The following is a 17,526-nucleotide window of genomic DNA, read 5'->3' as shown; positions in this document are numbered from 1 at the left end:
ACCCAGGACATGGTTCCAGTAATCCACATCCTTAGTCTGCTTGTCTTCAGCAAACTGTTTGCAGGCTTTCTTGTGCATCATCTTTAGAAGTGGGTTCCTTCTGGGACGACAGCCATGCAGACCAATTTGATGCAGTGTGCGGCGTATGGTCAGAGCACTGACAGGCTGACACCCACTCCTTCAACCTCTACATTAATGCTGGCAGCACTCATATGTCTACTTCCCAACGACAAACTCTGGATATGACACTGAGCAAATGCACATAACTTATTTGGCCTGTTCTGAGTGGAACCGTCTTGTTAAACTGCTGTATGGTCTTGGCCACCATGCTGCAGCTAAGTTTCAGGGTCTTGGCCATCTTTATGTAGAGCAACAATTCTTTTTTTCAGATCCTCAGAGAGTTCTTTGCCATAAGGTGCCATGTTGAACTTCCAGTGACCAGTATGAGAGAATGAGAGCGATAACATCCAAATTTAACACCCCTGCTCCCCATTACCTTGGCTAATGGCTAATTGAGCCCAATTTGGACATTTTCATTTTGGAGTGTACTCAAATTTGTTGCCAGTGGTTTAGACATGAATGGCTGTGTGTCAAGTTATTTTGTGGGGACAGCAAATTTACACTTTTGTACAAGCTCGACACTCGAAGTACACTCGACACTTTGCTACAATGCAAAGTAGTATTTCTTCTAGAGCTGCAACTAACGATTATTTTAATAATCGATTAATCTGTCGATTATTTGTTCGATTAATCGATGAATCGGATACAAATTTTTAAAAGCATTCATTTTCAACCCTTTATTGAAAAATAGAACTGACATTGCAAAACATATTTCAAAAGCTTTATTATTACTTATTATATTATTATTACAGCTGGCTGTGGTTTACATGATGCATTTCCCATCAAGAAGCCTCTCATGGTTTGCTGTTTTTTTCTGGAATTTTTTCGGGTCTCTCTGATGGTCTTTCCTCTACCTCCGCTCTGCTTTTTTAATTTATTTTTTCTCCGCTATGCTGCGCGGCGCGATCAACTTTTTTTAGTCCTGTGACACACTAGATGTGTGGCGTGAGCGTCTCAGAAGCCTGGCGTGACCGTTTTTAAATCGGCTCCCATGTTAACAGGTTAGAGCTTGCACACTGCCTGCGTGAGACGAGCCGCACGGAAAACGCGTGCATGCTAGGAATTGAATCGACGCCTATTTTTCACGAGACACGCAAGCGTGTTGGAAGCGTTTCCAGGCAAAATAGAATAGGAAAAGATGTTTATATGTAATTTTGTACACGAATACATATTAATGAATGCCATTTTGATGTTTGAAAGCTAATCATCATTTATTTGATCGTATTTTCAAATTGAATTTCATTAAACCAACATCTACACGTTACGGGGTTTACATGTCCACTGTAGAAAACATCAGGAGTTAAATCATGTTTATAATGCATTTTTGGAGAAACAACAAGTGAATATTGAAATAAATTATACATTAATATTCCTATTAAGTATGAGATATTATTACTAAAATGTTGCAAATGAATACTCCAATTAACTACTTTTTTCCATAAAATCTTCCTCCAAGAAAATGCTTAGGCTATATCCAATGAAAAGATACATTGCATTGAATGGGAATATTAATTTATGTCCATCTTAAACACATATTGCATAAAGTAAACTCGTGCATCAATTGATTACGTTACATCTTTAATAACATATCTGAGAATCATCTTAATACGAATTGTGGTTCGTATTAAACCCCAAAATGTATTGGTGACTGAATTATTTTAGTTTTTTACGCTCTTAACAATGTGATTAAAAATGGAAAAAAATATGACACACTACAATAACAACGTAGTCTAGTGTGTCATCTGAGTGACGGTCCAACATCAGGTAATAAAGCTACAAAACATTTGGAAATGTTATTTAAATAAACAGACAGCCTACTTACTCATTTTTCGGATTTTGGAAGGTGTAGGTTATGTGAAAAAAGTTTAAACTTGTCGTGAATACAAGACCCTTGTCTGTCGGCGGCCTCCCTCTATGTCACCTTTAGCAGCAGCAGCGCACCAGCGCCGCGTCAGGCACGGTGCTGGTGTGCAAAGATACAGAAAACACGACGCAGCCACCACAGAGCTGACACGCAACAGAAACGCCACGCTCACGCCACTCAAACATGTGGCGCGCGTTATAGTCGCGCGATACAACGAATCGATAATGAAATTCGTTGCCAACATTTTTAATAATCGATTTTTATCGATTTTATCGATTCGTTGTTGCAGCCCTAATTTCTTCAGTGTTGTCACATGAAAATATATAAAAAAATTACAACAATGTGAGTGGTGTACTCACTTCTGTGAGTACTGTAAAACAGGCATATTTTAAGCATCGGCTGCATTATATCACCATCCAGGATATTATTATTTACCAGCACATGTACAAAATTGGTTCTCATCAAAATCCCTGTCTTGGATAGTAAATCTGCAGTCAGCACATGTGCCAGAAAAGCAATTTACTCAGAACCAGAAAACCAATCCACCAGGGCCATTCATCAAGTAATGCATCTCTCCCATTTCTTCAAACCAGAGAGAAAATCACTTTGGTAAGAGGAGATGGAGTCCATAAGAGGGGAAGAGAAATGGTGTGATAAGCGGAGGGTGTAGGAGTGGGGATGGGTGAAGTGGAGAAATGGAAGATAATGTCCTTCTGTCTAGCCTACATTCGGGTTAGGAGTAATGCTGGATGTTATGGTTAAAAAACCTTCCACATTGAAAGGATAAGAATTAAAATAGAAGGTGTGATGACTTTGCAATTGCATTTGACATGTTTTGGCCTTCTCCAATAAAATAAATCTGACAAAAAAGACAAAGCACGAATCAGACAGCAAGACTTAAAAAGCAAAGAACAGCATTGCCAAGCACAGTTTATAGCAGAGCACAATGGAGAACATGGACATCAGGCTTTGGCCCACATGCCTAGACTAGAACATCTCCCCCACAAATTATTCAAAAACAATGGGCAATTGTTATACAACAAGAACAAAAGAACCAGAAATTCCCATCAGAGTTCTACGACCTACATAAAGAGTACAAACTAGGACAATGATTAAAACATCTATCGATAAATTAAAGGAATAAAAAGAAAACAGGAGAGCATGAAGTTGAAAAGATACGACAAGGACAGCAACTAGGGTAACTATTCAATCAGCTTTGCATCCTTGTCCTCTTTTCTCTTTACATGGAGATGCTGACCTTGAAGTAATCCGCTTTGCATTTGTCAGCGTCAAGTCAAATATTCAATGGATGATGTTTACAAAGGGCATGCAAAAGTTTTCTTGCTTGTTTATGGCTCATTATATTACTGGACTTAGAAAGTAAATTGTGAAGGATATAATTCTCAAGACAGACATTTGTGTTCTGTAGAAAAAGGTTTGGAATGACATGAGTCACTAAAAGAATGAATCTTAAATTTTGGGTGAACTATCCCTTTAATTTAGCAACAAACATTAAAGGCATATTCCATCCAAAGATGAAAAGTCTGTCTTCATTTACTTTCAAACCTGTATAAATATCTTTGTTCTGATGAACACAAAGAAAGATATTTGGAAGAATGTTATCAACCAACAGTTCTAGGGCACCTTTGACTGCAGTTTAAAAAATTTGTCTTAGAAATGTCCGTTGATAACATTGCTCCCAATATCTTTCTTTGCGTTCAACAGAACAAATAAAATTTTTCAAGTTTGGACCAACTTGGGGGAGCTAATCATGACCAAATTTTGCCTTCACTTTTTTGGGTGGAGTATCCCTTTAAAGCCTCAGGCAATGGGTTAGCTTTACAGCCTGGTTGCCCTCATTGCTTTAAAACATCACTCAGTCTTAATTACTCCATTCATTGGGGTTGCTTTGGAATGATGTTAATGATGTTGAAAATACAGTGTTTGAAAATGTATTAGTTCGTTCATTTTTGATAATTTTCCTCGTGGTACAGCGTGATGGAAGGCATGTGGTTCACCAGTATTGCTGCAGCCAGGAAATAAAAAAAGGAAAACAAACAGAGAAAGATTAACCAGCAGGGATATTGAAATGGTCGATTAAATCAATTTAGGCCGATGGTAAAATCTAATTTCAAAGAGCCATTTCCTGTTCTGCAGAACTCTACTCCACTGCCTGGTACAGCCTTTACCCAACACAGGCACATGCAATCCTATTGCTTTCCTTGTGGATGTGTGTGTGTGGGTCTTTAAAATAATAAAGGGTCCTAACCTACAAGCATGAAGGAATACAAAGAAAAACAGAACTTAATACAGAGTGATTTGGATGGTTCGCCTTGCGTAAATGCAAAAAATATTTAATGTGAAGATGAGATGCTGTGGTTGAATTATGCAAAGGCTTTTATGGAGTTTTATTTCCCACAGTGGGATTGTGATTATGCTCTTATAGTGTAAACATGTTATTTGAAGCTTTAGTAAGGTATAAGCTATATTATGTGACGTACATCAAATAAAAACAAATATACCAGACAGAAAGATCAGTCTTACGCAAACAACACAACCCAGCTCTCTTTTGTCTCACTTACTGGCATTTTATTCCAGCCTGAATTTAAAGTCAATACAGAAACACAAACCACACCCTACACTTCTATTTGTTTGATCACACAGAGACACATATCCAACAAGAAGCCTGAACAGCCCTGTAAACTGACATTAAGGCTGGAATTAAGGGCATGAATTAAAATCAGAGGATGAGATTGTGATACTCAAATCTACAGGCATCTACAATATCCAAAATGGAAGAGGCTGCAGAGAATTTGGTTGCTGGGAAAAGGATGCAACTAATAAGAGTAGATCTTAATGTCCTTTTTTTAAAACACAAGCAAACATTTAAAGAGAAAGTTAATTCATATTTTACTATGACCCAAATCATATTAATGACCAAATCTAAACAAAACAAAGCTTTAGTCATGAAAGCCCTTTAATCCAGGGGAAGATACCAGTTATCATTCCCAGAGAGGATGGACAACAAAAAGAGTACTGTTGAGCCTATACTGTGGTTTATCAAAGTCTGATCTGAGCTTCTTTCAGCGAGTCCGACTTAGAAATACGAGCCAACAATCAGAACACACACACACAATAGAGACCATTCCACAGCAAAACATGCAGTCATCAATAAACACTTCCTAAATCGTGTATTGTAACCACAAGAAAAAAAACCTATGCGTTATATTAAGCCACATTAATTATTCAAATGTATTATAATGGCTCAAACTTCACAATCTCCACTTGCTGTCTTACCTGTTAGTTTTGGTTGTTGAAGTGATTTTGGTTGTGGCTGAAGTGCTGGGTTTGGCAGTGGTTGGCCTTGGAGCTGAGGAAGTGAAAAAATTAAACAAATTAAAAATTTGACCAAAATCAGGAGTGATTCGAAGAGAAATGTCACAGGAATTAGTACTAAAAACAGCTGGGAAATAAAAACAAAAGCTTGATGATTAGAATTAAATCATCTACTTAAAGCCACAATATGTAATTTGCTGCTTTGTCCCAAATCTTGGTTTAAATTGCGTTACTTTATAAGTTTACAAGCGCTGCAATTTCTTTGCTTACATTTTGGATTGTTCTACGTCACTTTAACTCACCATAATTAGTTAAGGCGCAGGAATTACTTATAAGGCCAATTTGATTGTACTTCATTTTTTAAGGAACCAGTTTTTTTAGAGTGTGTGTTAAAGTCAAATATCGTCAAATTGACATTTCCCACAAAACTTTACCTGACGGCGCCGCTTATAAATAATACTTGCAGCTTTAAAAGGATATTTCACAACCAAATCAAAACGTCCCCACATTTTACAAGACCCTCAAGGTATCCTTACTGAACATGTTTTTCTTCTGAAAGAATAATCCGGTCAGAGTTATAATACTACGTATCATTTTGCTTCCAAGCGTTAGAATGGGAGTGTACGGGTGTTGATTTTTTGAAGCTCCAAAAAGTGCATCTATCAATCAAAGAACTGCTCGATACGGCTTTGCGGTCTTAACAAAGGTCTTCTTAAGCAAAATAGAAATTTATTTTAAACAAAGCATCATTTCAATTTAGAAGACCTTTGCCCAGACCACGGACTTGGCGTGTCAAGCAGTTTGATCGATGGATGCACTTTTTGGAGCTTCAAACAAATGGTACGTGGTATTATAACTCTGATTGGATTATTCTTCAAGAAGATAACCATATTCAATAAGGATACCTTGAGGGTGAATAATACATGGGGACATTTTTATTTCGTAGTGAAATATCCGTTTAAGTAATTAAAAATGTTTACAAGCAAAGTAGCATGCTAGCATATCTCTACACTCTACTCGCATTTTAACAAAAATATAAACAGTTGCAGAGATATAAACAGTTCCTAATTTACTTTACGTTCTAAAAAGCGAACTTATTATAGAACATATAAACTTGGTGAATACCTCCTCAACAAGTGGTCAGCGAACATGACATTTGAAAGACCTTACCTGTGGTTTTGGGTTTGGTTGCTGCACTGGCGGAGGCTGTTACGGGTCTTTTACTCAAACTGGCTGTGCTGACAGTCGTTCCTATCTTTGTACCACTGGTCACTGTTGTCTTCGCCGTTCTGCCAGTTCCAACACCCGACACCTGAGGGGGAGCCTGTGATGTTGCAACCGCAGTTGAAGGGCCTGCAGGTTTCTTACCGGCAACCCCAACTGCAGTACTGGGTTTCTTCTCTGCTGTCGCATTGGTAACTGCAGTGGGTTTGTTGGTTGCAGTACTTGCTGTAGGTTTTGATACTCTGTTAGCCACACGGGTCTGGGTTGCTTTGGGTCTCGTGCCTTGTCCCGGACCTGCCGCTGTTGTTTTACCTTTGACTGGGGCTTTAGATTTATTTTGTGGATCTACTGCCTTCCCCGTAGCATCCTTTCCGGTTGAGGGAGCCTCTTTCCCATTTTGGGGTTCTTTGGGTTGGGGAGGTGATGACGTAGTGCCGTTTTGGGAAACCCCCTCATTGACAGTTGGCTCTGCTACTGGTTGCATTCCCTCTGCTTCCATTGGTTCTGTGGCAACCCCATCAGGTTTCATCGCCACTATTAGCCGTTAAACACCTGCTACTGGATACGCTCACTGGATTCAGTGCTGTTTGCACACTGAACCCAGGTATAATGGATGTGGTCACCAACTGAATCGCTGACCTGCATTGGGAAAGACAAAAGAAATAATTCTTAAACACACGTTGACACCAAACTATCTAAAGTTTTAGAGAACTACAACTTGATCGGGTTACAGACACACATAAATCTAACATTCCACAGAGAAATTATTTTTAAGGCAAACAGCTCTCTCAACAGGGAACCATCCCCATAAAGACAACTAAAAAAAGAGGAAATGATGCATTCTGAAAGAATAAAATTAGAACAAAGCTCTACTTCAAAGTAAACTTTAAAGAAAAAAGCCTTAAATTGACCTCGTGTGATCTCCTTATTTTTCTGAGCTGCAATACTCCTTTCACACAAACTTAATTAACTAAACGTTGTAAGATGAACTTAATTTGAATATGACATCCATTTCCAAACAATTAAATTGAATTATTAGAGCTTAAACTGGGTGATTGTCCGGACTAGTATACTTGAATTCATTCAGCTTATTTTGTTTAATTTCAACTGAATGTAATTCATTTGTGTTGAGCTAATCAACTTGAAATGCTTCAGTCAGTGTCACACTTGTTTTTTAAATAAACATATTTATTTATAAATAACACCTAACTTTAACATGAACTATCTAAATCCAGTCATGAAAGTAATGCAAGCCGGGAACTCGGACCTCTTCATAGTTTCAGTAAGTTAATAAACATTATTCATCTTGTCCCAACACAAAGGGATTACGGTACATCAAAAAGTCACAGTAGTACATATTGAAATAGAACACATTGTATTGGTTTCTTGTTTAAAGCTATTAAACAATTTTGCTTGAATAAAACAAAACCTTTGAAAGTCGCTTTTAGAATCTAGCTTATGCGCAAAATGGAAATATTGTATAAAAGATTTGCGAATAAGCGCCATTTCCATCCAACGAGTTAAAGATAACAAAATCGTCACTCCGTAATAAACTGCTACTAAATATCAGTAAGAAAGGTAAGAGAAGCCACTGAATATACTTTATCAACACAAAAAATGCTGTGATTTCGTGAAAGCCTGCTGTTTGAGAATGCAGTCGTGACAGTTCTGTTAAGCAATTACAGAAATACTTTGAGGACTTTGCTGGGGCATTTAAGAATGACCATCACAACATTTCAGATGCTGTGCAACAAGATCAGTACTGTGGTTAGTCAGGTTACATCATCCAGTAGTGCATAATGACATACGTTTTTGGAGAAATTAATTCGGCAAATGCGTTGCCATCTCCCATTTTTCGCAAAAAAAAAAACCCACCAAACAAGCGTAAAAACCTAAGCGAATTGAGGGGCTTTATTTACAAGATTTGGCGTTTCCATCACTCGTTTCTGATGCCAAACTTTAAAAAAATATTTGAGTGTGATGTCATCCAGCACCACATTTCCTCCAAATCCTGTGGAAACAGTATTGTTTCATGCTCGCTCGAACTCAAAAGAAATAATCCATGAACTGTAATTGGCAACTTGTCAGCTGCAGGTGGAATTGGGGGAGGGACAATGTCATTCAGAAAAGCCGTTGATTGGACAAACATCTGTGATGTGCAGGATGAGTCATCAATAACTTCCTGACAAGGAAAAAAAAGTAAAATGCTTACATTAGCATGAAGATGCTCTTCAGTCTAACAGACCTGGACAGAAAGCCATATAAAAGTGGTTCGATTTTACGAGGTCTTCAAGAAACAATATAACATTTAATTGGAGCACTGCACTACACCGACCTATCTTTTCTGTTTCCTATGGGGATGAAGCAAAAGCTTGTCAGCAAAAGTATTGTTGTATGAGGCTCTAAGAAAAAGGATAAAGATAAATAGGTAGGGGGTCTATGCACCCATTCACCCCACTCGTTCTCAAACTTTCTTATTCACAGTGCCCCTCTTGTCTTTCTTCCCCCTTAAAAAGTCCTTCTTAACTACACCCCCTCTTTCTTCTGTCCTCCTTCCCCTCCTCCTCTCCATCAGATCTCTTCCCTCTCTGCAGCCACACAGATGGCCACAGCAGCTGATCTATTGTTTGGCCTCTTCGCAGAGCAAATAATGAAACAAAACAAAGAATCCCAGCATGAAGTAATAATGACAAGGCAAGCAGAGAAATCTAATTTTAATTTGTCACCATCGAGCAGATAAGTGAGCTCAAGAACGTGTAACAGGGCCCGGAAGAGGAAAACAAACAGTAAAATTGTGAATTTAAAAGTCAAAGCAAGTCACGAAACACAAAAGAACTTCATTTAAGAGAGACACAACAAAGAAGCTGCCAGGACACGTCAACCGACAGGCCGGGATGATGAATTGTGAGGTCATCGTTCTGCCCGGCTCGTAACAAAAATTACCCAGCAGCCCTGCTGCTGCATCTCCACGGTGATGTGAAGATCAACACGAGGACATTCAAGACATGCAATCTAGTAAGAAAAAGCACACTTTCAATTGAAAGTTCTTCAATAAAAGTGTGATTCGTCCAACTAAATTTAAAAGATCAGTCTGTTCACAAGATTGTAGCCTTTCGGCAAATTGGAAGATATATTTTCCAGCTGTTTTACATTCACGGTTTCCCATAAATATCTCTCCATTAGTCATCGCTCTTATTTTCCAGCGAGCAGAGAATGTGGTTAGAAGAAAATAGGCCTATTTTGAGAAAACTGAGCTTGAAAAAGAAAAACAGAGGACGACACATATGCTCAACTGTGTAATATATGCTGTCATGTATATATGCATAGTTTACAACGTGGTATTATCTGTGGGATAATTGAGAAATCTGACAAACTAGAACTGACAAACTGTAGCCAGCGTTGTAAACACGTAATTTTAGCATTTGTAATGGGAGGTTTCCAGTTACCCAGTAACAACGCAACTTGGATATAATATAATGTGAAGCTCCTTTGAAGATCAGATTAGACTTTGTTATGAAAAACTTTTGTGTGAATGTGTTTGCGCCTCATGACCTGGTATGACTTCAGGAACCACTAGTGAGTGTTTGGATTCAAAACGAAAGCGGTAAAGCCCCCTAATGCGAGAGCTTACTAAAAGAAGCACAGAAGACATATGCATTTCTGTAGATCTCCATTTTACAAACTACTTTCAAATGAAAAAACAGGGCTGTGTTATGTAGATATGAAAACAAAACGAGGTATCTGTGAACCCCATATCCGTCAAGTTCAATATCAATATCTTAATTTGGCAGAATTAAGGTGGATGCAATGTGAGAGATTAAGAAGGATAAAGTCACAGAAATGCAATGTAATTTACATTACTATATCTTCAGAGGTGTAAAAAGACCTCACAAAATGAAGCGTTTCGTTTTTTCCCCCTAGAATGAGCTATTTCTGTCTACATACCCCACGGGTCCCCTTGCGCTCTACAGAGCATGTTTTGTAAATATGTTATCTCCTTCGTGATAGAAGTGAAATTCTTAGTTCTGTGTCAGCCACCGTAGTGCTTCCAAGGGGAGGGGGGTGGTTGCAATTCACACACGGGACCTTTAAGAGAATAGAAAGGTAAAACCGATTTCTTTCAAATTCCATGATAGTTGCTCGGCTGGCAAGGGTATGTGTGCCATTACTTTCCCAATACCTTAAATAGTAATGTGATGGTTTCATAGTAAGCAAAGATCTTGGTGACACCTATACAGACTCAAAACAAATGTTTAGTCTGGTTATAAACATGCATTCGGAATTTCTAATCAAAGCAAAAGAAACATGTGTTTAAGGAAAAACTATGTGATATAAAACAGGAAAGATAAAGAATCTTGGCAAACCCAGATTCCCGCACAGGGCCTCCAGTTCCTCAATGCCGAGCCATAACCGGCTGTCATAAAGAAACATGCAGCTGCAGCTGGCCACATCCTGAATTCTTGTAACAGGAGACCGCAATAGGACTCTGGGCTTTGTCTAACAAATATCTGTACCCCTGCTCTTATTGTTTGGATTTAACTGTATGTTCCATTTAAGTCCTTATCTGTAACGTTTAGCTGGCAGTAAGACAATAACTGAAAAGGTTGGATGAGAAAAAATGAAATTGCATACCATCAGAAGGATGAGAGAGACACGGAGACAGAGGATACCAACACATGATGTGCCCATACAAGGCAGTGCTCTCACAACAGCCCTTGGCACGCTACACTCCTAGCAGAAAACCAACTTATACAAACAGTACTGCTGTCTTTAAACACAGCCCTCCTCTCTTTATTTAACTGCTTCCACATTACTCCATTATTCATTTCATTCACACATAGACGTTCTCAAAGCGTTATAAAAATCTCGTCCGTGCAAATTTGTAGATAGATGTTCATTATGTAATGTTCATTATGTAATGTGCATTGTACATGTGAACCTACAGAATACTTCCCGACATTGTATTTGGCTTATTATACTCTGTCCAAACTAAAATTATTCATCTGATTGTACAAGCAAGCATTTCAGTTGCGTCCAGTGCCATTTTTTCACTAACAGACCCGTATTTAAATGTCCCATATGTAACAAGTATCATATGTTAATCAAAGCAGGGCTTGTGTACTGTACTGTGCGTTCATCAAAGACGTATACCAACCACTTATGTGGTGTGACTAATAAGAATAATTGTATCAATTTAAAAGTATAAAATTTTGGGGGCCGTAATTCAAATCCCTGATACAGTATGCTTAAGTGAATGGTATTTCTATGCAATTATCATGAAGAATTTTGTTAATTAAGAATACAAAATTTTAAAACAAAAATAGGAGATGATTACTTATCAAAACTGAAAGAAATGCAAATATTATGTTTCTAAACACTTTAAATACTAAAGAAAATGTAAGCATGTCAAGGAAATGCATGCATTTTAATATAAATCCCTGTCACACCACATAACATTTTTAATGCAATAGCCAATTCATATTGAAACACTCAATATCACTTAATTTTTAATGCCTTTATGTCTACATCACATTCTGCAATAGATCATATTACTTATTTGAATTTTAAAATTGGCATGTCAAAAGTCTTAATCCGTCAAAGACATCAGTACTACATGAAGGTCAAAGCTGGTTTCAGTACTTTCTGGAGTCATCAATGACTACTAGCAGTGTTAACTTGTGAATGATGGTGTTGGCTGTAGTCTAGTGTCGACGGGTCAGTAAAGTATCAAACGCGACAGGAGTGTGAAATGCCAGTAACGATGCATCCAGACAGGAAGCTGAAGCAGACGACCCTTGTCCCGCTCGTTCAACAGGATTAGCTCGAGACGAGCGAAAGAGTATGCTGAGCAGTAAAGGGTGTGAATGGGGCTTAATGACCCAACAGGGTTTGATTTTGGCATGCTTAATGTAAGGATTAAGAGAGGACGAGTCCTATTGTGTTCGGCGAACCACGCTGGCGGGGGGGCAGGGTTAGAAAAGACCTGCCGAAACAACATGACATATTTGGGCCCATTTACACCTGCTATTGAGATGCGTCATGAGGCATTCGAATTACAAGTGGTCAGGTGAGAGGGTTCAGCGTTTACACCTTATAAAAACTGGTGCCAGTGTTTGGGTCTGTCGTAGTATTTGATATCAGCCACAATACACCTTTACACTATTTTCTAAAATTTTACAATCCACTTTGAGGGACACAGCAAATCGTTTAGCGTAATGGTTGGTTGACGTGAGTCCTCGGATGACATCGCATAAGATTTGCATTGATGCCATGAACAGGTGCTTGTACTACCTCCGAATGTGACCTATCTGCATCTGAATTTAGCATGTGATCAGAAACGCCCTAAACACTTCTTTATAGCAGGTGTAAACAAAGTAAAAAACAGTGGGCAACAGTAAGAGGAAGGGCATATATAAAAAATGCTCAAATACAAAGAAAGCAGAACAGCGAGAGAACCGATGGCTTCACCCGTTTTACACATTTAAGACTGACATAAACAGATTAATACCACAAAAGATGTTATGAAGAGGGAGATAGCTTGGAGAAGGTGAAAGAGAAAGAGAACAGATGGTGAATGAGACCTGATGGTTTGGGTGTAGTTTGCATACTGGACACACAGCAGGACGCCGTGTTGGTTTGCTGACAGTCCAGAACTCTTATGTTTGCCAATGTTTATACCGATTAGAATATCAGGAAAACCACCATAAAGCTTGTAAGAACACAAAGGGGTATTTTTTAACACTTTTTCCAAAACATGCAAAAGAACACCGGGGCTTGGTGACATCAATGTATCAGTATGCAATATAGTTTACACTTAATAATGTAGGGTTACCAATCGTGCGTGTAATTGTCCAGCCTGACCATCCCATATGAGATCGTGTCTGAAATGGCTACTTCACCCAAAAATTATCATGTTTCATGTTCAAACCTATAAGCCTTTTTTCTACTGGAGAACACAAAAGATGTTTCAAATAATGTTGATAACCAAACAACACTTAACCTTATTGACTTCCATTGTATGAACGCAAGACTCGAAAAATCAGTGGGCCAAAACACATCACTGGAACGACGAAAACCTGTATTGGCTTCCAGCACAGAAAGCCTACAATGACTCAACAAATGATGAAATCTTTAACTCACAGGATGAAATAGAAAACACAATCAATCGACCAAATTCTGACTGACCCGAGGTCACACATTTAAACACAGAGATATACGGCCGTTATCAAAACAGTGCCTCGATTCTAACGTTTTGGCCTCAAACTGGATTTTGTTCTGGATTCTTCATCAAGGTCACTTAGTTTTTGGGGCTCGGAGGAATCAGAGCAACATCTGGGAGTACAATATGCATGACGAACTCCTGGGACACTACATGCCTATAGAAGACTTAATGGAAATGTCATTCACAGAAAGCAGTATGCGGTGCTGGCAAGCGCGTTTAAAATTACGGCAAAAGAATAACATTTCTTGTAAATTACTTGAACAAACTTTAAATTGGACTAGACATACACCAGCACCAGTCTCCATGTTTATAAATTTCCTCTATGTTAGGACTTTTAACTAGGGTTGGGTATCGAATCCTGGTACCAATATGTACCGGTACCAATATATCCGGTATGTAACTGGACCGAATCAAAAACGCAGATTTCGGTGCCACTTAAATGCTGACTGAGTTGCCCTCATTCACGTGAAGGAAAGACGAATAGCTCAGATAATACAACAAACAAACACATCTTACATAATGGTTAAACGGATCGCAAATGATATGTGATCCGTGCTGATCGCGCTCGCCCCACAGAACGGAACACGCATTACCCGTGGATTCTTAATTCTGGAAGATAGTTTTAATTGCCGCTCTCTCTTCATCCCTCCATCAGTATTCCTAAACCGCTGCATACGGTAAGTTTTAAAGTAAAAATAAAGTTAATTCAAAACGCACATGATGCATCTGTAATGCAATGTAATTCAATAAAGCGCGTGCTGTGTGCAATGGAGCTCGTTCTTAACATAGTATAGCAGAAGTTAGACACAGCAGTGAAAGTGCAAAAGCTCATACCATCCGTCAGTCTGAAGTCCAGACATCAGTATGTCAAGCGTTTTACTCTGACTGCATGTATTGGCATATAATTAAACTTATTCATTTTACACACTGTCTGATTTTAAAACAATGCACATGAAATATAGCCTAGAAGGCTCTTTTTACTCTGTTGGTATAGCATGCGGCACAACTTCTTGTCCAGGCCCTGGAAATCTCAAGGTTGGACTACTGCAATGCTGGTCTTCCTGCAAAGGCTATCAAACAACTCCAGCTGGTTCAAAACGCAGCACGCCTTGTCTTCCAACAGCCCAAAAGGTTTCATGTGACACCCCTTTTCATCTCTCTCCACCGGCTACCGGTTGAAGCCCATATCAGATTCAAGTCACTGATGCTTGCCTACAGGACTATCACTGGATCTGCACCGGCATACTTTCACACCCTCTTAAACCGCATCATGAACCCTGCGTTCAGCAAATGAGTGGCGTCTTGTATTGCCTTCTAATAAGGGCAGTAAATCTCTTTCCCCTTCACAACTCCTTCCTGGTGGAATATTCTTCCTAACTCGGTCTGGTCAACCACATCTCTCACAACCTTCAAAAACGACTTAAAACCCATCTCTTCTGTGAATAATTGACAGACGAATGAAAAAAGGTAGACCAAGCCTCTCTCTTTCTCTCAACAGGTTGTGGTCTAGCTTTTATTGAAACTAGTAACTTTGTATTAGCACCTATTGTATTATTGCTCCCGGATCTCTTTGCAAGTCGTTTTGTCCAAAAGCGTCTGCTAAATGATATAGAAATGATATATTCAAAGCATTTTCTGCCCATATTTAATACAACTATGGTGAGCATTTAGTTGCAGCTGGAGGGTAAACAGTAAACACTATAACATCTTTCAATAATAGTTGTGAATTTGTGATATTTAATAAATATTTTTAATTGAACATATTGTTCTTTAATGTCATCCACATTTGTTCTGTGGCTCTTTTTTAGAAACGGTATCGACTCAGGCACCGGTACAGTTTTAAAAGTATCTATTTGGCACCGATATCGGAAAAAACCCAAAGGATACCCAACCCTACTTATACCTAATTACATACCCAACACACTATTAGGTTTGTGAAACCATGTGGACTGTATTGGAACTGCAGGGGGTTTCTGAAAGTCGTAGTAAAGCTAATTCAAAACCCACTGAAGTGATTTGTTACATTAACTTACGATAAAAATTCAAGAAATTATGATAAACTAAACTAAAGCCACTCATCGCTCGACAAAAATAAAAAGTCTGTCATCATTTACTCATCCTCTTGTCAGCACCGGCACCCTTCCACTTCTATTTTTATGGATGCAAGTGAACAGGTGTCAGTTCGTAACATTATTTCGTGTTCTGCAGAAAAAAAAAATCAAACCGGTTTGAAATAACAAGATGTAATGTAAATGTAATTTTCATATTGGATCAAATTTCACTTTCATTTAAGGCAGTAATATATTTCACTGGATGAGCAAATTAGGGCGGGACGTATCGAGTGGCCCCTCCCTTTTTTTAAACAGCCAATGGCATTTTAGATGACCTCACAGTCTGGAATTTTATGAGAGGTGCAGAATGACGTCATCAAAATAGTTTGAATGCTTATATCGTTCTATAGTCAAATTTGTCAATGTTCGGAGGCATGCTAGTTTATGCTAGTAATGTATATTAGAAAAATATAATTTAGCATTATTCCAAGATGATAATTTAGGTCACGAAGAACGGTAACCCCTGCGCGTTCCCCGGGGTCGCGCAAATATCCGGGTCATTAGCAGTCAAGACATGCGGCGGTAATGAACTTCCCGCGTCAGGTGCGCGTCGCGTAGAACTTGATTCCATATAAACAAAGACAAGGCGCTACGGGGATGATAACAACACACAACGTGTCACCAGCGAGATTAAAACGATGCGTTTCACTAAAAACGTGTCACTTTCGCAGCTCGCACGTCTCCTTTACGTTACCACATGCCTCCAACATCCACATTTCACAAAGGCACGTAGTCCACTCACACTATCGATTTCCGTTAGATTTATAAGATCTCTCGGGTAAAGACATTTAGTCAGAATAACTACTTAGGATGGTGCTGGCCGACGTCATTTATTAACAAAACGAAACCCATTCTGAGTCCCGATAACATTAAAGACGATAAAGACATATTCAACGCAAAATACGCCAGTTGTTTCCAAATACATCACGCGATAACCGTTTGAATGGGGAGAATATCGTTCCATCTCGATAACCGCCACGGTATTAAACACTGCGTTTAACACGCAAGCATTTCCATAAACAAAACGTTTACGCGCAGTGATATGATGTCTACATGAGCTCTTGAAAAAAGAAGAGCAGGCCGCTGTTGAGTAAATGCCATGTGTAGACAAATCGATGCATCGTATTAAAAACGCTGCCCAGCCCCACGCATGCAAATCTAAACGAAGCCGCCCTGAATAAACAAAGAAACTACAACGCAACCCGTTCTAGCGAGAAAATGCTAAAGTGATAGTTTGAGCAAACGCGTTCCTAACAACAACTACAAACGTGTACAGATAACAGTGAGTCATTCGCTTACCTTCAGATGGTTCTTTAAAAGCGTGGTGTCTCTGCACCGGTGTAACAATCCGTCCTGACGTGAAAATCCCTCGGTCCACGATCTCACACCGGTGATACTGGAGACGTGGGATTCCTTGAGCAAGCCGCTTCCACTGATGTTTAAACTACAGGACACGCGCAACCCACCGCTGTACCGTCACGAATGCAAAACCGGTCTCAAAGTTGAACTGAATGTTCAGAACCCAAAAAAAACCAGCGACCAGAGAGCCCGTCAGACTCGCGAGATTCGTCCAATGAGGTCAACGGCCGAAATTCACTTCAAAGGGCAGTGATGTCACTAAACAAACCATGGCCCCGCCCATCCACCGC

General features: G+C 39.1%; 1 protein-coding gene across 1 annotated transcript in view; it reads right to left on the bottom strand.

Annotated features, from left to right (window-relative positions):
• The window catches only part of prr36a (proline rich 36a), a 26,733-nt gene extending 9,207 nt beyond the window's left edge, over positions 1 to 17,526 (bottom strand). The window contains exons 1-3 of the mRNA XM_079461462.1: positions 17,177 to 17,526; positions 6,491 to 7,183; positions 5,282 to 5,354 (exon numbers count right to left, since the gene is read on the bottom strand). Coding sequence (XP_079317588.1) covers positions 5,282 to 5,354; positions 6,491 to 7,073 — 656 coding nt within the window. The 5' untranslated portion in view covers positions 7,074 to 7,183; positions 17,177 to 17,526. The remainder of the gene's footprint in view (positions 1 to 5,281; positions 5,355 to 6,490; positions 7,184 to 17,176) is intronic.

This window comes from Barbatula barbatula (genome assembly GCF_947034865.1).
Source record: "Barbatula barbatula genome assembly, chromosome: 8".
Classification (NCBI taxonomy): Eukaryota; Metazoa; Chordata; class Actinopteri; order Cypriniformes; family Nemacheilidae; genus Barbatula; species Barbatula barbatula.
The sequence above is the reverse complement of the archived record's forward strand: the minus strand, read 5'-3'. Positions and strand labels throughout refer to the sequence as shown.